We start from the raw sequence: 26,124 nt of genomic DNA on the forward strand, positions 1-26,124 counted from the left end.
TGAAATCAAAGGAGCTTGCAAAGAAAAGCGTCTGGACTTCTTTAAGTTGCTTGAAGACGTTTCACCTCTCATCCGAGAAGCTTCTTCAGTTCTAAGGTCAAATGGTGGAGAGTCAGGGGGGTCCTTTTGTCCCTATGTGGGGGGATACTCCCACTAGGTTTATATCTGGGACTCTCCACCATTTGACCTTAGAACTGAAGAAGCTTCTCGGATGAGAGGTGAAACGTCTTCAAGTAACTTAAAGAAGTCCAGACGCTTTTCTTTGCAAGCTCCTTTGACTACGATGACCTGGATGACTGAGAATCTTCACAGACAGTTGATGAAATGTTCATAAAGCTCTTGCGAGCAATGTATCTCTTTTATGTAAATGACATATTCAGTTAATATACATATTTTTAATCAGTAACTAACACAGTGAGCTTTCATTAATAGAGCTTTGCAACACTTTTGAGTGTATGAACATTTAAATTGCAAAAAGTGAAAGTTGCACCAGCAGGGAGCAGTGGTGCTCCAAGGACTGCCCTAATTTCATCTTCCAGAGGCAGACTGTAATACACTGACATATCATATTCATCTCCATTATAATGATATACATTTTCACACATCCTCTCTTATGAAATGAAGACAGGCAACAGGCTTTAATGACTGCATCTTTCAAATTTGAAACGATTTTTGGACAGAACATTGTGCTGCTGAACATTTGTATCTGTCTTTTATGGTTTTACAGGACAAACACACGACTTTGTAAAACTTTCCTTACATTGGTTGTCTAAACCACCAGCCTCTTCTGTCCCAGGGTTTCAGGTTTTCCTTTTTACTGTTTTTTTTTATTTGTCTGTCAAGTAAATAATTGTGTTGCTATTTGATAAATAGCAACTTTTTGTTTAAAATCTCTTGTTGTAAGAGCACATTAGATGTTAATCCTATTTGTGGTGATCGTGGCTCAAGAGTTGGGAGTTCGCCTTGTAATCGGAAGGTTGCCGGTTCGAGCCCTGGCTTGGACAGTCTCAGTCGTTGTGTCCTTGGGCAAGACGCTTCACCCGTTGCCTACTGGTGGTGGTCAGAGGGCCCGGTGGCACCAGTGTCCGGCAGCCTCGCCTCTGTCAGTGCGCCCCAGGGTGGCTGTGGCTACAATGTAGCTTGCCATCACCAGTGTGTGAATGTGTGTGTGAATGACTGGATATGTAAAGCGCTTTGGTGTCCTTAGGGACTAGTAAAGCGCTATATAAATACAGGCCATTTACCATTTAATAAAGCTAGCAGAAAGGAAAAGGACAGAGTACCTCATATTTCACTACCAGCACAGAGTCTTTTGTAATACAGTTTGATTATATTTGTAAAAAAACATCACAGTATTTGAGAGCAGGTTAGTGGAAACTGAAACAGAAGAAATTCCACAAAATCAAAGCAATCCCCAATGAGCTCTGCAGTAATTAGTGGCAGGCAGACTGTGCCACTCCTCTTGGATGTTCTTGCTGTCTGTGTCTGCAGACGCTCTGAGTTTTCTCTGACTAAGTCTTTCATCTGTCATTCTCTCAGAGAGCAGCGCACTACAGAGGGGGCGCTCAGCTAAAGAGCTTTGGTCCCCTCTGGCCTCTTCTGGCTCTGATAAAGTTAAGACGAATATCATTTAGTTTCAGGCACCGGTAGCTCAGTAATATAAAAAAAACTTCACATCAAGAATTTTCCTGATTGCTGATGACCTACTGAATGACCGCTGCCACATATTTTCAAAGTTTAAGGTGTAACGCACTACAGTGGTGCCTGCATTATGAATGGCTGAGTGACAGGACAATATCTTTAATTAATCATAGTGACTCTGAATGTCCCAACAGAGGGATAACAGCAACAGTGAAAGGGAGGATTTTGCAAAATGGTACAGAGAGCTGGCATGATGTATGGTTTGGAGATGGTGGTGCTAACCAAATTGCAGGTGGTCGAGCTGAAGATGTTACTTTGGAGAAAAGTTTAGAGAGGCAAGGCTGAGATGGTTTGTGCAGAGGGAGGATATACTAGTAGTGGATATACTGGACAAAGGTTGTTGAAGGTGAGTTGTTGAGAGTTACCAGGCAGGAGGGAAAGAGGAAGACCACATAGGAGATTCATGGATTTAGTGAAGGAGAGGGTTAGTGCGGAAGAATAGGAAACTAGGGACAAGGTGAGATGGTGGCAGATGTTATAATGTGGCAACCCATAAAGGGAGGAGCTAGAAGAACAACTACAGTATGGATGAAAAACCCACCACTGTGTTTCATATTTTTTTAAGCACTGATAAAAGCAGTCTATATTAAATTAATATAAACGCTTCTGTAAAAGTGTAATGTTCTTGTACTTGAATGTTTTAAAGCTCACATGTTGAGAATTAGTATGTGATTACACTGTAGCTATTTGTTGTTAATAAACAAAGAATAAAAATGATGCAGTCTATGTTCTGCTTTGAGGCATTTATTCATGGTGTCACTTGAATTTGCTCTGCCGGGAGAGAATGAGGTGGTACAGTACCCATCTTGATGTTAACGCTAGAAATTGCCAATGAACCTAACCCTTTAAAGCCAAGTGTATCATATTTGATGCATGACATTTTGTGAGTTTTTGTCTTCTACATCAGCAGCGTGATCCTCCCCCGCCTGAAAAACTGAAATCAACTGCCTGATATAGCAAATAGGATTCCAACTGAACAAACTGAAACTCATATATGCAAATTAATATTAATTTTTGTAATTAGTCAGAAGGTTCACTAAACAATCCATTTTCAAAAAAAATACTTTTAAAAAATATTTTCTTATTTCATGGATCAGGCTTTAAAGGGCTAATCAAAAAAGGAGCATTATTTAGCTATAAGAGATCCTTCTTACATTTGGGAAGTTGAAGCTGGGCTGTATATCCATATACACATATATAACATATACAGATGTTGACAGTTGATGTTTTAAAAGAATATATTTGACTTAGAAAACAATATAATGGCAGATTGCATACTGCCTGGAAAATGCAGGCATGATTTACAATATTGTTTTCTTAAGGAAAACACAACACCTTTTTATTTCATTTGAATAGTTTCATTCCAAAATAAGCTCTGCACTATAACATAAAGTAACTGCTGAATATTATTTTAACAAAAATTTAAAAAATGCCTTTTTTTTTTGACTACATAACAACTAATAATCCAAAAAATTATTCCATCAATATTTTTGTTGGAATAAATATTCACCTAGTTTAAAAATATTTGTCACAATATAGCTTAGGTTTACCATTAGAAAAAGGATGCAATCTTAAAGGAGGGCGAGTGGTGCAATGCAGCTTTGATTGAACTGAGTCCCAGGTTTGCGGCAGTGTTGAGGGGATTCTTACTCTGTGAAGACACTTACTCAGCAGAAAGATCCTAAAGGGCTGGTGCACTCTGGGAATTGCATTTGTGACACCTGTATCAAATTTCTGTCTTCATACATTCGCCTTCTCCACTTAACAGATTACACTGTATGTCTCTCAACTGGCTGACACCATCTGCTGAGAACATACATTTTACTGTCACTGCAGATAACAGGGATATCATCCACCCATCCATCTCCTGGATCCTGTGCGCAGTCTACGCTTGTGTTTTGCATTTTATTCCTTCATACGCAAAGTCATTCGATGCATGTGGCCTTACATTCTTTCAAAGCAGCATTAGAGAGTAATAGTGATTCAGACAGGGTTCTCGAGTCTAGTAATAATTGGTCCTTGGCCATGCTGCCTTTTTTATTGCAGCGGAATCCTTACCCATCTCTATCCAATGTGCATACACACTTACTATAAATAAAGCCCATAAGTACATCATCGTGCTGCGTTCTTTGGCTTGCGAGGCTTTTTGAAAAATGCGTTATTTCTCAGCTGGCATGTGGAAAGCATATCACAGCCAGAAGCCTTTTCCACACTTAAAAGTGTGACACGGAGAGGGAGAGAGATGAAAAGAAAGTGAAGAGAGAGAAAGATTGTTGAGAGAGAGAGAGAGAGCTGCAGCTTCCTGCAGGCTGTCGTAGAAGACACCTGCCTGTCTTTTAATTTTTTTTTAATTTTTTTTTTTTCCTTGAGAGGTTGGCAGGTGTTCAGGCCAGGTGACACTGATGGTTCTCTGATGGTTCACGGAGCAGGAACATCCAGTAAGAGTTCTGGATATAGCTTTGCTATTTTCTGCTCTCATTTACCCACTCATGTATTATTCAGACCCGAGATGCTTCAGCACAAGATAAGATAAGATAAGATAAGATAACTCTTTATTGTCATTGCACAGTCATACATAGTACAGTAGTACAATGAAATTGGAAAAACTGTCCTACGTTGGCACTACATATAACACAACACGACACGATATGACACATCACAACGTAACAAACAACACAACACAGTATATTAACTTAGTATAAAAAAGAAGAATAAGTGTATGTGTATTGCACACTGTTATTATTGCACATTAATTATTATTGCACCTTGTTATAAATATAAATATTATTGTTATCGTTTTAAACATTGTTACCTCCCCCTAAAAAGTCCAGGGAGGTATCCAGTCAGGTCAGCTATTTACATTGATCAGGGCTATTGCCCTGTTGTAAAAGCTGTCCTTGAGTCTATTTGTTCGGGACCTCAGCAGCCTGAACCTCCTGCCAGACGGCAGCAGCTTAAACACCCGAAGGCAAGAAGGCACATTTGCAACCAAATAGAGAAGATGGGTGCCTGTTGTTTTTTCAGTCTCTCATAAGATGGTCTAAAATGTCAGCCACGCTCTGTATGCTCGTGTTTCAGAAATTGCAATGGGGGCTATGCGATAAATCACAAAAGACAGAGATTGAGAACTGATATAGATTTCTTGCTGCTTATTATCACTACTTTGTTAAACACATTCGCTAATTCCCTCTAACGTCTCTACAGACAGCTGAAGCATTTCAAATTCTACAGCCTCTGCACTTATTTCAGCCCCACTAGGTCATCAGAAATTCACTTTTCCTTTTAAAAAAAAAGGGCTGACAGCTTGAATTGATGATTGCTAATTCTGGTGGAAGTTGTCCTTGCAGTCACCTTTTACATTAAACTGGCTTAGATCTTCTTCTGTGGAAACAAATATGTATATTTAAATGCTGAAATAGCAAAAGGTAAGACAAAATAACTGCTGGCATCTTGCAAGGAAAACTACAGTTACATTTCTCCAGTCCAGTACAGACATACTGTAAAAGCTGTCATGTAAACCCAGCTGGCGAGCAGAGCTCTGCAGCAAAAATTTGCCCCGTCCCACCATGCATCTGTGTATTGATTGTACTCTTTAGGACAGCAGGCACTGCAACACGGAAAGAGAGAAGTAGAGAGCGGTGGGTGGTGAATGAGTTGAATTTGGCTTTTTTTAGCTTAATGTGGTTGCAGCACAGAAGCCAGGCTCAAACATCAAATTGTGAGACAGACAGAACGTGTCCAAGTGAAATGTTAATGCTGCTTCTCTTTGCGTCTTTCCACGTTTGGCTGTACATCTGAATTTGCAAGAATGTCTAGGATGAAAAGCCTCGGCATGCACATTGTGCACAGGCAAGACTGCAAATAAATATTAAATAAAATTTGCACAAAAGCCGAGGAAAGTATCCCAACATCTGCAGTGCAGCCAAGTCTGAGTTTATTTACATGCAGGCCAGGTATAAGAGCGGGAGCTCCAGCCTCCAGGCATCCCCACACAACATCCAGCTGTTTGCCATAACTAATATTTGTATAGTGGGTGTGCTGAGACTATTGTGGGGTATGAAAATCTTTGAAAACTAGGTGAGGAAGCTGGACTGTGTGTTAAGTCTAGAAAAACAGAACAAACAATGTACACCCACAAAAATATCTAAAGATAATAGTGGGAATCCAAACTGCCATAAGCAGGATTTTTGTACTAAGTGTTTATGAAATGATTAGCTAGAGGCAAGCTCTGTGTGGATAACATTTCAACACATCTCAACAGTGTGACAAAGTAAGAAAAGTGAAAAATCTATCTACTCCATAATATCAAATTGTGATTTTATCAATGTATTCTGGTATTAAAACAGATTGTATCTGACAATAGAAATATGGGAATCAATTATTTTCAACAAAAGGAGAAATGAGGGACTGAGACAGAATGATAGGTTAATTGTGATGGAAAAGATGTGAGAAAATTCAAAGAAGTCTGATCAGTTATCAGAGATATTTTAGTAGAAAATCAGAAGTGCCAGCTCCTTTTAACTGGGAGACTTTCTTGTGTGAAGCAGACAGAAAACAGATGGGGCTGTAGTCAAGCAGCTGAATGATAAGCGAATAAAAAACCAACAAGGCAAGCTCTTCCAGTTAAACAATGCTGTGTCAGCTGGCAAAGCGCTAACAAAGAACTGACATGTATGCACACTTTGTCTTCACGAAAGTTTACAGTGAAACGAATGCACGAGCACAAATCTCTGTTTAGTTTTTTGTTTTTTTGTTTTTTGTTAAAAACCCATAGACAGGATGCTTAGCTAAACAGTGATGATTCTCTGTCAGCTCACAGCTGCTATCCCAGACACCACGCATGTCTGTGTGTGTGTGTGTATGTGTGTGTGTGTCCTAATAATATAAAGCATCATGACAAGCGGTACAGACTGGAATCAGTCTTGACACATAGGTCAGCCGTCTGTCAACACCTACACCCCCTTTCGTGTTTTATCGTTGACAGCAACGCGGTAACTGATGCCTTTATGTTATTATGTCTGTGTGCAGAGCCATTTAACTGCAGGGCAAATTAGATAAGCACTGGCTCTACACAGGTCAGTGCAATAAAGCCATGTTTCATACGTGAACCCTAATTCCATTACAAACCCTTATAGTACCTCTTATTTGTAAGCCTCAGCCTTATCTCTGTAAAAGTCAAAGTTACAGCAAAGACTGGGGATGCCTGATCCATGCATGGGCTAGCTAAACCTACTTTTAGTCTTAGGGGATAAAGCAAGACAAGATATGAACCTTCAGTTCATCTTCTAATGATCGCACAGATAAACCTTCCCAGATAAACTTTGCAGACATGAATGAACACAAAGCATAATAATCCCGTACAGGATTAGTGGTGTATTGATCATAATCTCATTATGCTCTCTTTCATTTATTAAAGGAAACAAAAACAACAACAACAAAAGCCAAAACATTTGTTTTTCATTTACCATATTTTCTTTCTGTGCAGAGAACTGGGGTGTGTTTAAACCATTATAAGAGTTTAAATGCATGACAGGTAACTATTCAATGTCTTGCTGTGAACTACAGAGAGATAATTGCTTAGTACTTGCTTCACATACTTGGCAGCCCTGGTCATTTATCTTTATTAAGCACCTGGGTGCACAAGCACAAGACTTTTGGTTTCCTTGGCAATAAGCAAGCTAAATCCTGCTCCACTTCTACAGGTGGAAGTGAGTCAACAGCACTGTTGTACAATTCGCCCCCGTACCATCTTTATGCTTTGTGTGAGCTCGATGGTAGAGTAGGAAAATAAAAATGAAGCACAGAGACAACTGACAGTGTCCTGTCACTGACAACAGGCTCGTCTCCACAGGCCAAACACTCACTGGTGAAAGCAAAATAGACTCGAACTGTTTCTTTTTTCCCCTCTTTTTCATATGTCAAGAAAAACACAAGTGAGCATCCGGTGCTGCCTGGGCTCGCACTGCACACCTGGGAGCTGTCAATACAGCTGCCGTGCAATGACAAGCTGCACTGGAATCCAAGCTGTCCTGATGTGAGACTGCACATGCTCCGCTCTTCAAGCATAAAACTGCATAAAATACTCTTAACAAGCGACCATTAACTGATTTCAAGGTTTGGCTTTTCAAATAGGATATGTACTTTGTTTATCCCAAAAAGCTGGGAAATTACTTTGTTGCAGCAGCCAAAACATGTAAACCAGCCTTGAAGCAAGTATTAGAAAGGTGGGAAAAGAAAAAGCTTAATTTAACTGAAAAAAGAAAAAGTAAAGATCTGAACAAATCAAAATCTAAATATAATACAATCTAACAAAGGACTTCAGGGGTTGTGGTATGAGGCAGGAAAGATTTTCTTTATGGGAGCATTTTACTGCTTATTTTTCTTGTAAAGGACTATGATGATGATGAGATGAGAAACACTTTATTTATCTTACATTTGGGAAACAATGATGATAATGATAATAATATGTGAATAATATGTGTAGATGATTTTCTTCCAAGCAAATTTCCTGTATTTTATGAATGTCTTACTCTTTGAGATTTGGAAGTGTTGCTCGGGGTGATGGGGGAGGAATTAAAGGTGCCACATTGGGTATTTTCACTCATTTTTAGGACACTTTGCAACCAAATGATTCATTGATGAATTACTAACACATGATTTCATAATGACGCGACACTGCTTTATCACTGTTCAAACTTCTTCTCATTAGCACAGTAATTTCATCTAAAGCCATCCTTTATAAAGATATTTGTGATATTCAGGTGAAAATATGTGCCATTGTGTGGTAGTTTCAAATAAAGAAAGGATCTTTTGAAAGCTACAATACATGGACATCTGGCCAACATCCAAACCTTACACACTACAGACATGGCAGCTTCAGCACCCTATACATTTTGCTGAGTGGATGATGGGTGTGATGCCAGCAAGCTGATACAGCAGGACAAGAGGAACTTCGCCAGCTTATTATATAGAAGCTTTATGAGAAACGAAAAACAGCAGGGCATGTGATTCAATTAATGAGACCAATAAGAGAAAACCACATTTTTGGCTGTGATACAAAACAAGCTATCAAACATCCTTCATAGTAGGCTGCTAACTGGCGTGACTGTGATGAGATCTGTCGCCGAAACAGACTGTTGGATGCAGCTTTGTAGTGTATCATAATCACACTGTAGTGCAGAAGATCTGAATCCGGTTGACTCAGTCAGCATAAAATGCCAAATCACCATGGTAACAGGGGATGCAACACACTTTGCACAGGGTGATGGAGACGGGAGACTGTTCGCCACCAGCATCATCTCGGATCAATGACAGCTGTTTATAATGCAGTGATTAGAATCCGAGAGAGAGAAATACATGCAGGACTTCGGACATCCCACCTGATTTTTTGTGCACCACAGCCAAAGCTGGGGCTACTACAGGGTCACGTTGAAGATTTTTTTTTTCATTATTATGTAACTGCGTTGAATTACAGTGGTAGCAATTACCAAACGCTGACGAAATCAAAATCCACACGAGACTGCTATTTAAAGCTATGAAATAAATAAATAAATAAAAATGTAAAAATCTGTATATTTTCTGTATTCTGGAGTTTTGCAGCGGACACCATGCCTCAGCGTTAGTCTACAAAGTTGCATAACATTTCACTCACATTTCTCCCTCCCTTTCAAAAATATCTAAAGCTACCCATTAACAGATTTTGAGGATTAAATCCCACACCCCAAAACCTGTCCTACAAATCCACACATTCTGTGGAAGCTCATTCGCATAAAAACAGGAGCGTATTTTAGACCGTAATCTCCTCACTCCACCCACATCATTGAACGACATCTGGAAAGGGGGACAGAAAAAACATCCAACAAGAAGATCTGAGAGCATGACGGCTGGATGGATGTGCTCTTACCTGTCCGCATGCTGGAGGAGAGTCGTGCTTCTATAAGATATGGTGTTTCACTCTTGGAGCGGAGTCTCCTTATCGGTCTGCGGTCTGTGCTGTTGGCTGGAGTGGTCGCCATCAATTTTCACCCAGTGTCCAGTGGAGACTGCTCTGGCCGACTGGGGGCAGATGCAGAACCACGGCCACTCTCACACGCTGGGAGGTAGCTATTGATGACGGGAAGGAGCGAGAGAGCGAGAGAGGGGGAGAGAGAGAGAGCAAAAGAGAGAGAGAGAGAGAGAGAGAGAGAGAGGCGTTGGTGGGTTATGACATGCATACACTACACAGTGCGAAGGGCTATATAAAGCCATGATATGATCATTTCATTATCATTGATCAATTCAGATTTTTTCACATGTAAAAACTGAAACATATAATCTCAAATTAGAAGAGATTAGGACTTTATAGGTTACGATGTATACAATTATATTACGGTTAAATACATTTGTGCTGTATGGAAATAAATATTTTTTTCGAACCAAAATAATTACTTATAATATATCTGAAATAATCTTATTTGATAAAATCTCTATCCGTTTGTCAGAGCTTTTATTTTTTTAAGCATAAAAAGTTGAAACCACTGAATCGTTAAACCTGAGAATGAATGAATCATCTTGAATGAACTGCAATTTCGCCAACGCGCCAGCAGGTGGCGGTCACGCTCGCGAGTACTATTTACGACAGTTTGATACGTTTACGGCTGCTCACGATAATCAAGCGTACAGGTAAACAAGAAAACTCGTTGTGGCACTCTGCTCTGATAGAAGGTTTATATCGCAGCGAGGTGAGCACAATAAATGTATTGTAGCAAGTTTATTTAAAACACGCTCATATTTGTAGTATCAACAGATACATGTTCGGATGGACTGGCTACTTCCTGCTTATTTGACAGCGAGCACGATTTGATCCCTGTGGCTACTCCTCCCCCCGACTTTAAAACGGGTACATGTCGACGCAGCCGATGTTTGGAGTTTGTTAATGAGTTTGCAACTTGTTAGCTGCAGTTAACAATGTCTTCTTTTCATTAATTCATCGGCTGAAACGCTTCTTTGGGTTATTTTTGGAAGAAACGCGCGACAAAGAGCCGCAGCAGTAAGTAGTTGTAACGTGTACTCGGATTGTGCAGAATCTTTATAGCCTTTAACGCCTAGATTAGCTTAAGCACCTTTTGACATGTTTTTTAACCTTAGGCTTGACATCTCGTTAAACGTAATAGGTAGTTTATTCAGGTTAATGGGCACTCACTTTTGTCATTTTCTGTTATTTTCCGTTGGCCTCAAAGTAGGAAGAACTGGCAACCTTCTTTGGGTTTAATACGCGACATTCGCGTGTCTTATCGGGGCCTAAAAAGGCAGGCTATCTGAGTTACGTTGCAGCTGTATTCATTTACGTGCCTTTTTTGTATTTATATTTCACTGGCATATAAAGCAAAACAGGCACTGAATTTTGCATTTATTGTCCTTTCGGAAGCGCCATTTGTGTCTCGTGGCGACTGTCAGATAAATACAAGTAAAGCAAAACAATAAGTGCTGCAGCAAAGTGAGCGACTCTCATATCAACTGGATTTGTTCATCAGTTATGCTACAAGGTCTAAAAGACCTTCCTCCTGATGGCAGTATGATGTATTTATCATGTGTTGTGACACATCACAGAGGATGTCTCACCCTGTCACACCACCCAGGACTCCCAAAGCTGCATCATACTGTTTTGTTGCTGACCTGTAATCCATGTTTACGTGGATTACACCACTTAACCACCAGCTACACATACACTTCCACTCACTGATGTGCTATGATTTAGATCAAAACCTCTTTTATACTGTGCTTAAACGGTGACTCTTACACTGTCCCTTCAAACATCTTGTGTGAGCATGCGTGAGGTTACACATTGGATTTTCAGCCTTTTTCTATCTTTATCTGGTCTTCCAGTGACAATGCTTCTCCGAAATCGAGCTGTCGTTGCTCTTGGGCTTCGAATGTGCTCCTCTCATGTGACCAAAGGACCGCTGGCTGATGCAGTGAAACACAGCTCAGGTAAAATGAACACTTGTGCATAGTACTACATAGTACAATGTTTGAGTTACATCATTCTGTGACATATAGAACCCGAGTAAGAAGTCAGTTCATGAAAAGCAAACAACTAAATCCTGATGCGCTTAATTAAGAAGTAGGAAGTGCATCACGGTAACTGAAAAGAAGACAGGCTGCTTGATTCTATCGAAATTAAAATGATTATGTTTTTTTCTTAACTCATCTGGGTATCATCATTATGTCTGAAGGGTTTCAACGCTTGCAATTGTGCTTTCTGCTCTGATGTAAAAGTAGTTTTTATTATATTTTCCTAGACATGTCTGAATTCCGTGAGGTGTTTTCCAAAGCCAAGCACATAGCCATCATAACAGGAGCTGGTGTAAGCGCAGAGAGCGGAGTACCAACCTTTCGTGGAAAGAATGAGAAGTGGAGGAAGTGGCTGTCTCAGGTAACTCATAAAGAAGCAGCACACACTTTTACATGGATGCATTTTATTTTTTCTTTTCTTTTCTTATTTCATTTTTTTTTTTTTTTTTTTAGGTTGTATTTGTGTTTTCCCTTTCAGTTAAATATGCCTTTGGATTGTGCATTTTGATGGCAGCCTTCTGACCTTTAAAGTCTGTGCTTAAAACACAACCATGTGGATCTGTCCTCAGGACCTTGCAACGCCAGAGGCCTTCTCTCGCGACCCATCTCGAGTCTGGGAGTTCTACCATTACAGAAGGGAGCTTGTGATGAACAAGAAGCCCAGCGCTGTCCATTTGGCTTTAGCAGAATGCGAGGCTCGGCTGAAGAAGCAGGGACGCTCTGTGGTCATCATCACTCAGTGCATAGATGACCTGCACCGTCAGGCTGGGTCCAAACATGTGCTCAACGTTCACGGTGAGGAGCAGAGCAAGTGACAACAGATACAAAATGCAAATAGCAGCTGTTTAATTTCATTACGTGCAGGATTATGTAAAAACTACCAGGAGGAATTATATGAAACTTGGTTGCAAGCTGGAGCATGACAGCATGCCTTGGCAGAGAACTGCACTGTCAGAATGGCCTTGCTGTTTTTGTGACTCACTACCTCCATGTCTAGTTTTGTGTGCTAATATTAAAAGAATTTCACTCTATAGGTATCTTCAGTTTCACACTCAGTTTTAAGTTCTGAAATTGAACAACTTTTCCAGTTTGTGTTAACAATGTACAGTCATCCTAAAACAACTTGTGTAGATATTAGTGGAAACTTTGACAGCGCTGTTGTGGTTTCGCTGGGATATGGAAAAATCTGATTCATAGTGGTTGGTCTCTCAAGCCCACAGATTTAGTCAGTAATTTAATGTCAGTGGAGAAAAGTCCAAGAAGTGTCCTGCTCAAGTGTTAAGTTGGCCTTTTAGAGGAACATTTTGACTGGCTTCTCTATTTTCATACTGTTTTGAGAGTGGCCAGAGTGCTAAAACGTTTGACTCACCTGCTAAAATCTTTCTTCTGTCTGTTCCCACGAGATGTTTTCTGTGATCCCAGCACTCTAATGTGCAACAGCTGTGTTTTCTGTGTGTAACTGCAGGCAGTCTGATGGAGACGCGCTGTATGAGTTGCGGTCATGTGTCAGTGAACAAGAGAAGCCCCATATGTGCTCCCTTAAAAAACAAAGGGTGAGTAACAGAACCTTTGAAATACCAACTCTTACATTGATCAACATAAACCTCCAGCATGGGTGGATCACTCTTTAACCCACAGTCTTTGCTGTATTAATGTGCAGTGACCCTGGCCCAGATGTTCCTGATGCCCAGATTCCTGTGGATAAGCTGCCAAGGTGGGATTACTTTCATGCCATATTAATAACACTGACAGACAGATTTGCTAAGCTTTTTGTTTTGCATATACTGTAGTCGGTCAGACGCAAAATTAGTTTCCTCAAATTCTGTATTCTGCACCAGTCTAATAAGCAAACTTATTCTAATTGCATATGATTATGCAAACACTAAGCAATTGTCAGCTTGGCTGTTTATGCACTGTGTGACGTTTACATATTTTTTTGTGTAATTCTGTGTGCCTCACCGGGAAATCTTTCTCCCCTTTCGAAAAGCGTGTGCTTGTTAGAAAGGAAACAAATATCAAAAACATGGAATCTTTTTAATAAGAAAACACAATAGCTACGAAAATGCACACTTAAGGGAAGCATGCCATCTGCATTATTGTGAAGGTTTAGGTTACCCATCATCTCCACCCACCTCCGGTGACCCTGTTGTCTCTTTGAGCTGCTGCAGGCCTGCAGGTTTTTCCTGCTGAATGAGTTTAAACTCAACTCCAATGTTCCTGTTAGTCAGGTCAGTTCTTCCACTGGGGGGCAGCAGTGCGCTATAAATACTTCAAATCCAGTTTTGCTTATAGGTGTCACTGAAAATATGGCTGAAAAGTTGCACATTGACATCTCCTGAGAAAACGGCTTATTCTTAGATTTTATCATCTTTAATTATCAAGCATTTGGCTTTTCTGGCCACATCTTTGTCAGTCTGGATAGAATTTGAAAAAGTATGAGACCATTAACATGAGGACTTTATACTGGAGGAAATGAGGTTTTATACTGCTCTTTGTAGGTGTGAAGAAAGAGAGTGTAATGGTCTTCTGAGGCCCAATGTGGTGTTTTTTGGGGAGACGCTGGACTCTCACATTCTTACCAAGGTGGAAAAAGAAATTGAAACCTGTGATCTTTGTCTCGTGGTGAGTCATTTTAATTTCAATATGCACGTGTGATATATACTGTATTCTTCCTGTGTAGTATTGTCATGTAACACAATATTTGCTAAGAAATTACTCGACCTGTGTTTTTCCCATATAAGTTGCCACTGGAGGTCATTGTTGATTGTTGTTTTCCTATAGGTGGGAGCATCTTCTATTGTTTACCCAGCAGCCATGTTTGGCCCTCGTATTGCATCCAGAGGTGTTCCAGTGGCGGAGTTTAATATACATACAACACCGAAATCAGAATATTTCATGTAAGTCAGTCAAATAACACAGTCCTCATTAAATAAGATGAAGTTAGACCACCTACACGCCCTTCAGACGTACAATTCTCACCTTCAATGTGTTTCTGTGTGTGTGTGTGTGTGTGTGTGTGTGTGTGTGTGTGTGTGTGTGTGTGTGTGTGTGTGTGTGTGTGTGTGTCTGTCACAGGTACCATTTCCAGGGTCCATGTGGAACTACACTGCCTCAAGCTTTGGCACAACATGAGTCAGAGGTTTTTTAAAAAAAACACCGGGCTGACTTTTTCAACATCAGTTAGATTCAAAAAAACAAAATAAAACCTACAAGCCAGTGCAGCCCAGACATTTCTTAGCAATACTCCAAATCTCTTTAAATCATTGTAGCTGTTAATGTGCTTTAAGGTATTTTGTAAATCATTAAGCTTCTTGACAATTTTTGAGATGAATTTCTTAATACTTGAAAATGTAGCTCACTAACTGGAATCAGATCATGATTTTTTTATGTTACATGATATCGTGTGAACTATGCAGCTTAAAAAGGAAAGGGAGAACATGCATGTAAAAATCAAAACAAAAGTCAGACATCAAAGGGTATTCTTTCATAATGGATGTTAATGAGAAGATCATTAAATGTTAGCACTGTTGTTCTCTAAAATGAAGCTGTAGATCAACATATTACTTCTGGTAGAGTATTCCACTTTTCTCTTTCTACTGCATGAAGAGATGTACAAATCATAATATAATCTAGTGCCTTTTCAGACTGTTTACACAACCTTGACCAAATGCTTGCTTTAAGTTTCAAGTACAAATCTTTCAATGTTACAGAGATTTATTCCAGTGTACAGAGTTTGCTGTTGACCAAGAACAGAGAGGAAGTGAAAAATTCAGGTTATGCCTGTCATTTACTCTCTATGCTGGTTAATTGTGTTTATTATGACATGGGTCTTGTTATGTTACATGGATTATCCATCATGCATTTGATATTTTTTTTTTATATACTTCTCAGTGTCTGTATTACAAAATGATGTTTCTCATCTCTTGGTGGGACGTGTCTAAAGAACAAAAACATCTTCTTTGTCCAAAACGATACGCACAATGTGTCATGATGTATTTCAGTAAGACTGCCAATACCTTTATTAAAAAACTCAATACAATAAAACACTAAATTGATATTTGGTGAGAGCTTATTGTGTTGATTTTAAAAAAGTCATAAATGTCTTTGGTGAATGGTAAATGGGCTGGTTGTTGTATACCTGTTTCTACTCCACTTCAGCAATGTAAAGCCTTGGTAGGTTACAGTACCGGGCATAACGAACCACTTGGCAAAGGAAAGGAAAAAAAGAATCTTTTGGCACTTTGCTACTGTTGCAAAAACAGGTTTGGGGCTGCATTTCAGTCAGTGGTGTTGAAGATATTGTCAAAAATGATGAAACTAGGAACACAGAAAAATACCATTTGTATCCATTTTCCTAGCAAAATACAAGGAAGCTACTCTTGTAGAGTCCTGCATGTGCAGAAAGTGAACAGTAGATGCCAGCGTGTAGCTTTCTATCTCAGATGTTGCTTACATAGTGATGTATAATTCTGCACTGAGAGGGATACGGTGGGAAAAAAAGGCCTCTCAGATTCGGCTCTTAGCATGCATGAGTGAGAGGAAATGCAGATTTAAGTACCCCTAGGCCATCAGTGAACCCAGAGTTGTTACGACTGAGCTGAGCTGAGGAAACGATATCAAGCTCAATCATAATGCTGCTGAAAATGGAAACAGTTTGAAGTGGAAAGCAAGGCGACACAAGGTGGCCTCTGTTGTCCAAGCTGATTTCTTACAGGGATCTTGATAAATTGCATGTTTTAAGACTATTATTAGAATTAGTGTGTCTTTGTGTTACTTTTTTGTTAGCCGATTGCTAAAGTATATTTTTCCTTGTGTAGTTTTTATTTTTCCCTAACTTTCTCTTGTTCAGGCTATGACTAATTGCATCATGCAGTGTTTAACCCCATAAAGCGAAGTTAACCTGCAAACACTGGTGACTGTTTACAGAGATGCTTTAGACACCTACTTACAGAAACTAACAAACACGTCACCAAAAGAACCACCACAAAGGCTACAAAACTGTTAAAAGCTGCTGTGTAACAAAAGTCTCTTCTCGCTGCTATGTTGTGTTTTCCCCGGTTTGGAGACACTGGCCCGGTGCATGCTACTGGAAATGCTTCTCAAGTGTTTTATCTTCATTTACCGACTGGGCTAACATTGTTAAGTCATTCAATGGAAATGAGAGAGACAGAGGGTTAGGAGTCATTCAAATTAGCTTTGGAAGGTTATGTGCATTAGACGGTGTTATGTTAATATGATGACAGTCATAAAAAGAGTTATCCCAGGAGAGCGTGCGTGTATGTGTGTGTGCGAATGTAGCGGCGAGCACATGCGAACTCACACAGGTACGTAATCTATCTTTGGTGTCTCAGGGGAGGCTCTTCGGGTTGGTTCGTTTCATGCACGCTGTAGTTTCAGCGCTGATTATAAATTTTTTAGCTCACACAGCATTGCAGCACCGCAAACCCAAATATAAAACCACAAACACACTGCAGCTGGCCCACATTGGTTAAAGAATAAAAAACCCCCACATCCATAATATCCTCCCTCCCTCCCACTGTGCTGCTGTTGTTCATCAATTAGCATCTAAAATCAATTAAGCATATCAACTGTATCTTATAATATATGTCATCATCACCATTGCCATGATTAGATTTCCTCATTTCCTTTTCTATTATTGGTAGCCCCCTTTAAGGAGAGGTAAGGCCAGGTCCCATTTGTCATCAGGAGAAAAGTACATGGAGAGGCACTTAAGAGAAATCTCAACTGTCTGATACAGTCATTTCTGGAGCTGATGTGAGCGAGGCTGCCAGAGAGAGGACAGCTACTCTGCCAACTCCTGCAGCTCATTCATGAATGCAGTGGGCAAGAGGAAAGTGTGGAAAAGTTCTTGACTGCTCCAAAAGCCTTAAGGTTAACAGACTTGCCATCTTTGGTGGAAAGGCAGGAGATGTTTCTCTGTCTCTGTCTCTGAGCGAGAAGGCAGACTAAGACAGTAGGTGGCATGTATGCAGTTGGATCTATAGAATGATACAGTTTTGATAATTCTGCCTCTGTACCAGCAGAGTGCTTTGGAAAAAAATAAAATAGAAGAATTATGCTGCTCCCTTGTATAAAATGCTCTGCAGCTGCCTTCAGTTGCTCCTTGTTTGCGGGCTTGTCCTCATTCAGTATTCTCTGCATTAACTGAAAATCGTGCTCTGTTGGTTGTAATCAGATGACTGACTTGGCCAATAAAGAATATCTAATTTCTTTTGCCTTGAGAAACCCATTTGTGACCATCTATGAAGCTGCCAGAAGCTGCAGCTTTTGACTAAATCTGAGCAGAGAATATAACCCTGCACGCTTCAGAATGTATCCTGCCACTTCTATAAACAGACACATCATCAGAAAGCGCTATTTGCACTTGCAGTCATACATACCTGACCTAACAGTTTAAAGCCACATATTGCTTTTAATGAGAGGAACTATATGCATGATAGAATCCATAACTTGTTTTGTTGCAGTCTCTGCACATCAAAAAAAAAGATGTTTGATTTGATGTTTGATTGGCAGCTGGACTAATGTTTACATGTGCTTGCATCAGAGGTGTAAGGCGCCTGAGAGTGTGTGTCTTGTACTGTATTTGTGCTGGTGTGATTTTTCATTCTGTATACATGCATATGACAAGAGGAAGTGTCAGACCAAACCAGGTCAGGCTGGTAGAGGAGCTGTGAAAATTGCACAGAGACATACTGTACCTTTACAGTTACATCGAGCTTGTCAGTGTTAGGCATGACATGACTCATTCTGCCATTTCAGTGTTCATTTTTTTCCAAAGAACTTCTGTTTACATATTGGTTATATAAAAGGCATTGCAATAATAAGTGGGCAAGTCTTAAAAAAGTAACTACATATTAAAGGATCTATTGTTTATAAAGTTAAAGCTATGTAGGATGAATTGTAAAAACATGGCCGCCCCAGCACAAACTAATTACCAACATAAAAACTGACCAGTTATTTTCTTACAGTTAAACAGTTTGTCACAGTTTTTCTGGCTTACAAACTAGATTTGGTTTGATACAGGCTTTTTGACAGACCTGTAAAATGTGTGTGATAAAATAAACCAGCTATTCATTTTAGGCAACAGATTGGGGACTATTGAGTACAAAAACCTTGTAATTGCTGTTTATCCTTGCAGTATATACAGTATATATACAGTACCCCCAAACCATCGTATTCTATGTCTAGGTATGAATTGCATATATTATATCGCAGGCTGGATCAGTTTTGGGACTCCTGCATCCAACCATTTTCTTGACCATATATCACAAATAGATAACTGGATAAGCATTCACGCTCACATTCACACCTAATACAAATTTTAAAGTCACAAAATAACATTGATGTCTTTAGTCTGCTGCAGGGAGTCTGAGAAAACCTACTCAGACAAAGTGAGAATGTGCAAACTTCACACATAGTTTTGCTTTTCTAAAATTTGTATATAAATGATGTTTCATGATATGAATGTAAAATATACAGTTAATGTTTCTGTTTCTGTATCCCAACAACTCCGCTTAGAAGCTGAGTTTCGAAGCTAAGTGTAAGACTGGAATCGATGACCTTTCTCTACAGGGGAAAAAAAACCCCTTCTATATTAGTTAGTAGGGCTGTAGTATTGTAATATTATTTTTGAATTCATTTATTCATTTCAGTTTAGTTTCAGTGAGTTTCCTAAGTGGATTTGTTTATTTTACTTTGGATTTTTTTTTAATTGAAAATATTTAAGTTAGTTTAGTTTTTTTTTTTTTAGTTTATGTGTGAGTTTCTTGACAGTACAAACAAACTCACACTCATACAGACATTCAGTCTCAGTAAACATCTGCACCAAAGCCTCTTCAGGTTGATTGTGTTGACAAATTGTATCACACTGACACCAATGACATTCCCTCTGCATATTTATTTTGTTTTATTTTATGGCTTTACAATAGCGTCTCGCCTCACAGCAAGAAGGGTTCCCTGTTTGAATCCCGACTGCTGCCTTGAATGACATTCAGAGGTGTTCTTTGGATGTTGGCTTTCTTTTGTTTCACTGTCTGCTTTGATAATGTTGAAATTTCACATTTGGACACATCACTCCACAAAAGCTGTTGCCGCTGATTTTTCAGTCCAGTTTTTCTCTAATCTGGCATACCTCATCTCACCGTTCCCCTTCCTTAGAAATGCCTTCTTGACAGTCACCCTTCCACGGAGACCATTTCTGATGAGGCTTCAGTGCACAGATCAACCAGATACATCTCTCAGGTCCTGCATCCGGCCTTTTTCTGGATGACTTTCAGATACTGTCCATCAGTTGTAGATATTTTTTTTTAGGTCTTCCACTTTATTTAGCCATATATTAATCTCCTTACTGTTTCCTCTTCCTATACATTCCCTGAGTTTGGCTGAAATAACAACAGTTTGCAGATAATCCCTCTGTTGCCATGATGGCAACTATTATCATGTGGTAGATTGTTGCTTCTCACCCTCCTCACATCCTTCTGTGATAGACCCACCCACTTTTGGCCTAAATTTGATATTCCCAAACCCAAACAAACAATAAAGCAAAATGAGTGGAAAAGATTGATACTATTCATATGCAGACAGAGTTGTTTTTCCCAACAACTCAAGCACATCCCTGAATAACACTGGTGCTTCTAGGTAGCCTGATTGGGAGGGAGTTGTTGTTTGAAAAAGGCTGAGATAGGGCTCAGGTGCAAGCTAATCTGCTCTAACCCTGCACTAATTAGGATCAAGGCAAGCGGCCACTTTCTCCTAGTTATTGATCACTGGCCCCGCCTTGCACAGACAAGTGTATGGCTCCTATGAGAACAGCAACACAGGGCGCACATAAGAGGAAGCTCTGCCCTCTCTGCCTGCTGAATGTTGTTTGTGTCTTTGAAATTCAATATCCAGTTCCTATTCAACATCAAGCCTTTCGAAGTGTTGTTGAGTCTCATCCGTTAGGCCTCCAATCAGCCAGCTCTGTTTTGGCCTGTTTCCTAGATCAGACCCACTCAATATTCACTGTATAGGTGTCTGTTGACCAGCATCACAGGCATCTCTGACTCTATCGCTTATTTATGCATAGATCTCGCTCACTTTTCTCTCTCTTCACAGATTTAAAATAGGCTTTGTGGTGACATACAGCACACATCTAAATCAATGTGATGATCCCTTTATTGTCTGCTTGCTACTATCTGCCCAAGATTATTTGATAAGGAGTTTATTTTATCTTTAAGTCTGTACATTTGGATATTTCACTTAGTGTGACACACAAATACTTTGACTACTTGTCATTTTACTACTGATCTATAGTTTTTATAAAGACTCGTGGAAAACAGACAATGAAATCTGCTTTTGGTCTGCTTCAAGGTCTCGTGTATAATGAATGCTGCTAATCTGTCATCAAGATTTATTTTTAATTAAAGTTGTGGGAAATAACTTTCATCATTTCACTGTTAACTGGTACAATATGGTAATGCAAACTGACACAAGGTTTTAAAACATGTTCCCAATGATCTGAAAGTACCATGAAAAAAAAAAACGCTATTGGAAAGACTACATTATCTGAACAAACAGGGGTGTTTTAGTCGTGTGGTGTGGAGGATTCTTACCAGTATTTCAGGTGTTCTTACTTTCATTTTTGCTGCCAAATAAAGGTCTTTTTATAAAATAGCCAGCTAATTCGCCACCAGTGTTCCCAGGCCACATGTACACACTGAAATGAATGTTAGATAAAATGAGAAAAAGTTCAAATTAATGCGACAGATCTGACACATGAAGTGTCTACTTGGTTAGCTGGCTCCGATGCTTCTGTGTTTATAGTGTGTGTGTGTGTGTGTGTGTGTGTGTGTGTGTGTGTGTGTGTGTGTGTGTGTGTGTGTGTCTTTATTTTCTTTCTTGTCACTGATCTTATGCGCTGCATGGCGAACACTTCAAGAGCTCAAAGTCGGCGAGGCACGTGACCCTCTGGAAGACCGCCATTATTGGAGGCGACAGGGCACGTGGACTAGACGCAAACACACACTTGTTGCCTCTCCCAGATTACTTGAACTATCAGAAGCTTTAAGAGGATTTCACAGTGGGAGCTTGCTGGACTTCAATCTCATGCACCTGATGGCTATTGATCCATGCTAAGCTTTCACACAGAAACACACTCGCGTAACAGCTGTTACTTCATGGCTTCATAAACATAAATAAATGGTTTCTAGTTGTCAATACTTCAGTATCTCTGTGGTTGTCTTCTTTCTCTTCTCTTTCCTTTTACCCCCTCACCAGCAGAAGTAGATAGCTGCCCCTCATGGAAGTCTCTTCCTGTTAAAACAGAGCTCTTCCTTCCCACTTTTGTAACATTTGTAGTCACAGGGGAATGTTTGATTGGTGGGGTTTTCACAGGCCTGCATTATAACACTGGATTTCTTTGATAAACACAAAACATCTGAATAACAGTTCATACACTATTTAGGAAAAATAAATAAATAAAAACAGTGAGAAAATTAAACTGTGTCATTTTCTATCTAGCCCACCCTTTAAATAAATCAGTCCCTCAACAGTATATGCATGCATATTAGCAATGCTGATGTGAGCGGTAGATTAGAAAGGTGGTGTCTGTAACCACGGAGACACTGAAGGAGTACCTCAGATGTGTAGGTTGATAGGTAAAGGGCTCGAATTAGGAAGCTGACATGTGAGAAAACAGGATATGAATGCTCTTTACAGGCAAAGGCAGGTACTGCATTGGCATTACAATCATTGGTAATACATTATGTTTCATAAGCTGAGGATGCAACACCTTTAACTTTGAAAAATAATGATAAGGAAAAATATCCCTAGACAGGCTCCAGCCAAAAAAGAGAATGGATGGATGTTTGGAAATCATTCATTGTTCTATTTTATCCTTGATCTATATCTATCTATATATATATATATATATATATATATATATATATATATATATATATATATATATATATAGGGAGTGCAGAATTATTAGGCAAATGAGTATTTTGTCCACTTCATCGTCTTCATGCATGTTGTCTTACTCCAAGCTGTATAGGCTCGAAAGCCTACTACCAATTAAGCATATTAGGTGATGTGCATCTCTGTAATGAGAAGGGGTGTGGTCTAATGACATCAACACCCTATATCAGGTGTGCATAATTATTAGGCAACGTCCTTTCCTTTGACAAAATGGGTCAAAAGAAGGACCTGACAGGCTCAGAAAAGTCAAAAATAGTGAGATATCTTGCAGAGGGATGCAGCAGTCTCAAAATTGCAAAGCTTCTGAAGCGTGATCATCAAACAATCAAGCGTTTCATTCAAAATAGTCAACAGGGTCGCAAGAAGCGTGTGGAAAAACTAAGGCACAAAATAACTGCCCATGAACTGAGAAAAGTCAAGCGTGCAGCTGCCAAGATGCCACTTGCCACCAGTTTGGCCATATTTCAGAGCTGCAACATTACTGAAGTGCCCAAAAGCACAAGGTGTGCAATACTCAGAGACATGGCCAAGGTAAGAAAGGCTGAAAGACGACCACCACTGAACAAGACACACAAGCTGAAACGTCAAGACTGGGCCAAGAAATATCTCAAGACTGGTTTTTCTAAGGTTTTATGGACTGATGAAATGAGAGTGAGTCTTGATGGGCCAGATGGATGGGCCCGTGGCTGGATTGGTAAAGGGCAGAGAGCTCCAGTCCGACTCAGACGCCAGCAAGGTGGAGGTGGAGTACTGGTTTGGGCTGGTATCATCAAAGATGAGCTTGTGGGGCCTTTTCGGGTTGAGGATGGAGTCAAGCTCAACTCCCAGTCCTACTGCCAGTTTCTGGAAGACACCTTCTTCAAGCAGTGGTACAGGAAGAAGTCTGCATCCTTCAAGAAAAACATGATTTTCATGCAGGACAATGCTCCATCACACGCGTCCAAGTACTCCACAGCGTGGCTGGCAAGACAGGGTATAAAAGAAGAAAAACTAATGACATGGCCACCTTGTTCACCTGATCTGAACCCCATTGAGAACCTGTGGTCCATCATCAAATGTGAGATTTACAAGGAGGGAAAACAGTACACCTCTCTGAACAGTGTCTGGGAGGCTGTGGTTGCTGCTGCACGCAATGTTGATGGTGAACAGATCAAAACACTGACAGAATCCATGGATGGCAGGCTTTTGAGTGTCCTTGCAAAGAAAGGTGGCTATATTGGTCGCTGATTTGTTTTTGAATGTCAGAAATGTATATTTGTGAATGTGGAGATGTTATATTGGTTTCACTGGTAAAAATAAATAATTGAAATGGGTATATATTTGTTTTTTGTTAAGTTGCCTAATAATTATGCACAGTAATAGTCACCTGCACACACAGATATCCCCCTAAAATAGCTCAAACTAAAAACAAACTAAAAACTACTTCCAAAAACATTCAGCTTTGATATTAATGAGTTTTTTGGCTTCATTGAGAACATGGTTGTTGTTCAATAATAAAATTATTCCTCAAAAATACAACTTGCCTAATAATTCTGCACTCCCTGTATGTATGTATGTATGTGTATGTGTATATATATATATATATATATATATATATATATATATATATATATATATATATAAGTTATTGTTACTGGAAGAAAATATGGAAATTACACTGAATTCAATTACATTTTAGAACACAATTCTAAATGAAAATAAAATAAGCTAAAAACTGTAGTGAGAGGAGTGGTCCTACAATCAAATCTGAAATGCTTTGCTTTAGTACTCAATCACGCAGGGCTAAAAATCAGTCAGCCACCTCCTGGCAACCACCTATTGTTAGGAAAAATCTGCAATGACTGGATAGTGAGTGGTTGCTTGCGAGGTGAAATTGGTTGCAAAAGGGTTGCTAGTAGAATACCAAGGCCACCAGCTCACATGCTAATCTCAGCAGTGTGAAAAATGGGATGCACACTGAGAGTTGTCTCCTTCAAAGTAAAAGCTGAAACATGTTGGTTGCAGTCAAGCCCCAACATTTCCTTAGAAGGAACATGTTCTCCTCTTCTGGTTTATGTTGCACTGTTCACAGTTTCTCACTTTTTCTGCTCAAACCTTTTTGGGTGTAGTTTGCAAGTGTTTGCAGACAAGTCAGCTTCATCCCTGGAAACTACACCTGATACACCTTTGCAACCAGTTTTACGTTAGCAGCTGCCAGTAATCACTCACCAAACTGTATTTTTACATTTTTACAACAGCACATGTAACATAAACATAGTTTCCCAGTCAGATAAATGAAGCTGATAATTGACAATTAAAAACGTGGCTCATGGTCAAATTAGCCATGCATTTTATCTGAATCCTTGAATCTCTCCATCTATTTTCTTACCATGTTAATTTCTTCTTCCTCTGTCTCTTCTTCACCCTTTGTTGGGACTGCTGTCCCTCCTTCTGCACTTCTCCACAGCTGTTGCTAGCAGCAGCAGCCTCCTGTGACTGTTAGGGCTGGTTATTAGTTGCTGCTGGTGCTGTTGTTGACGGTGAAGCAGCAGCAGCCCGACAGCTAACATGCCAGTTAATTTGACACATTTTGCTGCATCTATTTTTAGTTTCTTTTTCTCACTTAGCTTTTCAGTTCCACCTTTTTGGTACTTCTTCCACACTAAACTCTGTTCTACAAGGTGCATGAGCACACAACAGAAATGTGATTAGGCAATACAGGTAAGTAATTAAAATTATCAATGTGTGTATTGTAGAATACACAGATTTCACACGTGACCGGCAGTCGTTAGATGGTTGCAGGCTCGTCTCTAGGCCTTAAATATTTTGCACAATTATTTAGTTTTCTAAACAATGACTGCAAATAAATTGCTATTTTAAAGCAAAACAGTATTAAATGGCCGTTTCATTTTTTATTATTAGGATACAGTCAAAAACAGTGGTATTGCTGTCAGTGCGATGGCAAGTACATCAAGAAATGAATCATGTTCAAAGCATTTATATTGCTTCTGCATTTATCTCTTGCAGCATGTTTTGAAATGTGTTGAATGACGGATAGGTTTGTGGATTTTTCACCCCCAAGGCCAGTTTTGATTTGGTAATTATTAGTATGTTCTGTTGCTGCCGGAGGTCACGTTTGGACACATTTCTTTTCAGGATATGTGAAAGCTAGCTAAGTTGTGGTTAAATTTGATTTATTCATTGTATTTTATTTCACGAAAAAAGGAGAAGAAATACATCTGTGACCAAAAGCAATGAAACAAAATACCACACAGAGAAGTCCTCCCAAGATGTAGCAGTTTCTCTGATGTAGGCACGCATCTGAATGACAGAAAAACCTGCTGTTTTTTTGTTTGTCTTTTTTCTTAGCACATTTTAATTATGGCTGACATTTGCTAATTGACAACATGC

General features: G+C 39.6%; 2 protein-coding genes across 6 annotated transcripts in view; one reads left to right on the forward strand and one right to left on the reverse strand.

Annotated features, from left to right (window-relative positions):
• The window catches only part of LOC309693491 (phosphatase and actin regulator 1-like), a 48,665-nt gene extending 38,885 nt beyond the window's left edge, over positions 1-9,780 (reverse strand). Inside the window, exon 1 of the mRNA XM_082512753.1 lies at positions 9,605-9,780. Within this exon, the coding sequence (XP_082368879.1) occupies positions 9,605-9,716 (112 nt within the window). The 5' untranslated portion in view covers positions 9,717-9,780. The remainder of the gene's footprint in view (positions 1-9,604) is intronic.
• Positions 9,781-10,300: 520 nt separating this feature from the next.
• Positions 10,301-15,809, forward strand: LOC309693492 (NAD-dependent protein deacylase sirtuin-5, mitochondrial-like). 5 transcript variants are annotated; one of them, XM_082512756.1, is made up of 10 exons: positions 10,329-10,579; positions 10,705-10,729; positions 11,566-11,670; positions 11,982-12,115; positions 12,324-12,549; positions 13,220-13,307; positions 13,415-13,468; positions 14,253-14,376; positions 14,536-14,651; positions 14,830-15,809. In XM_082512756.1, coding segments are annotated over exons 2-10 (921 nt in total). In that variant the 5' UTR covers positions 10,329-10,579; positions 10,705-10,728; the 3' UTR covers positions 14,903-15,809. The 5 variants fall into 5 exon arrangements, with proteins under 5 accessions (XP_082368883.1, XP_082368885.1, XP_082368882.1 ...); XM_082512757.1 differs by lacking the exon at positions 10,705-10,729 and having other exon boundaries at positions 10,301-10,421; XM_082512759.1 differs by lacking the exon at positions 10,705-10,729 and having other exon boundaries at positions 10,305-10,362.
• Positions 15,810-26,124: the final 10,315 nt, after the last annotated feature.

This window comes from Aulonocara stuartgranti (assembly GCF_965226115.1).
Source record: "Aulonocara stuartgranti genome assembly, chromosome: 18".
Classification (NCBI taxonomy): Eukaryota; Metazoa; Chordata; class Actinopteri; order Cichliformes; family Cichlidae; genus Aulonocara; species Aulonocara stuartgranti.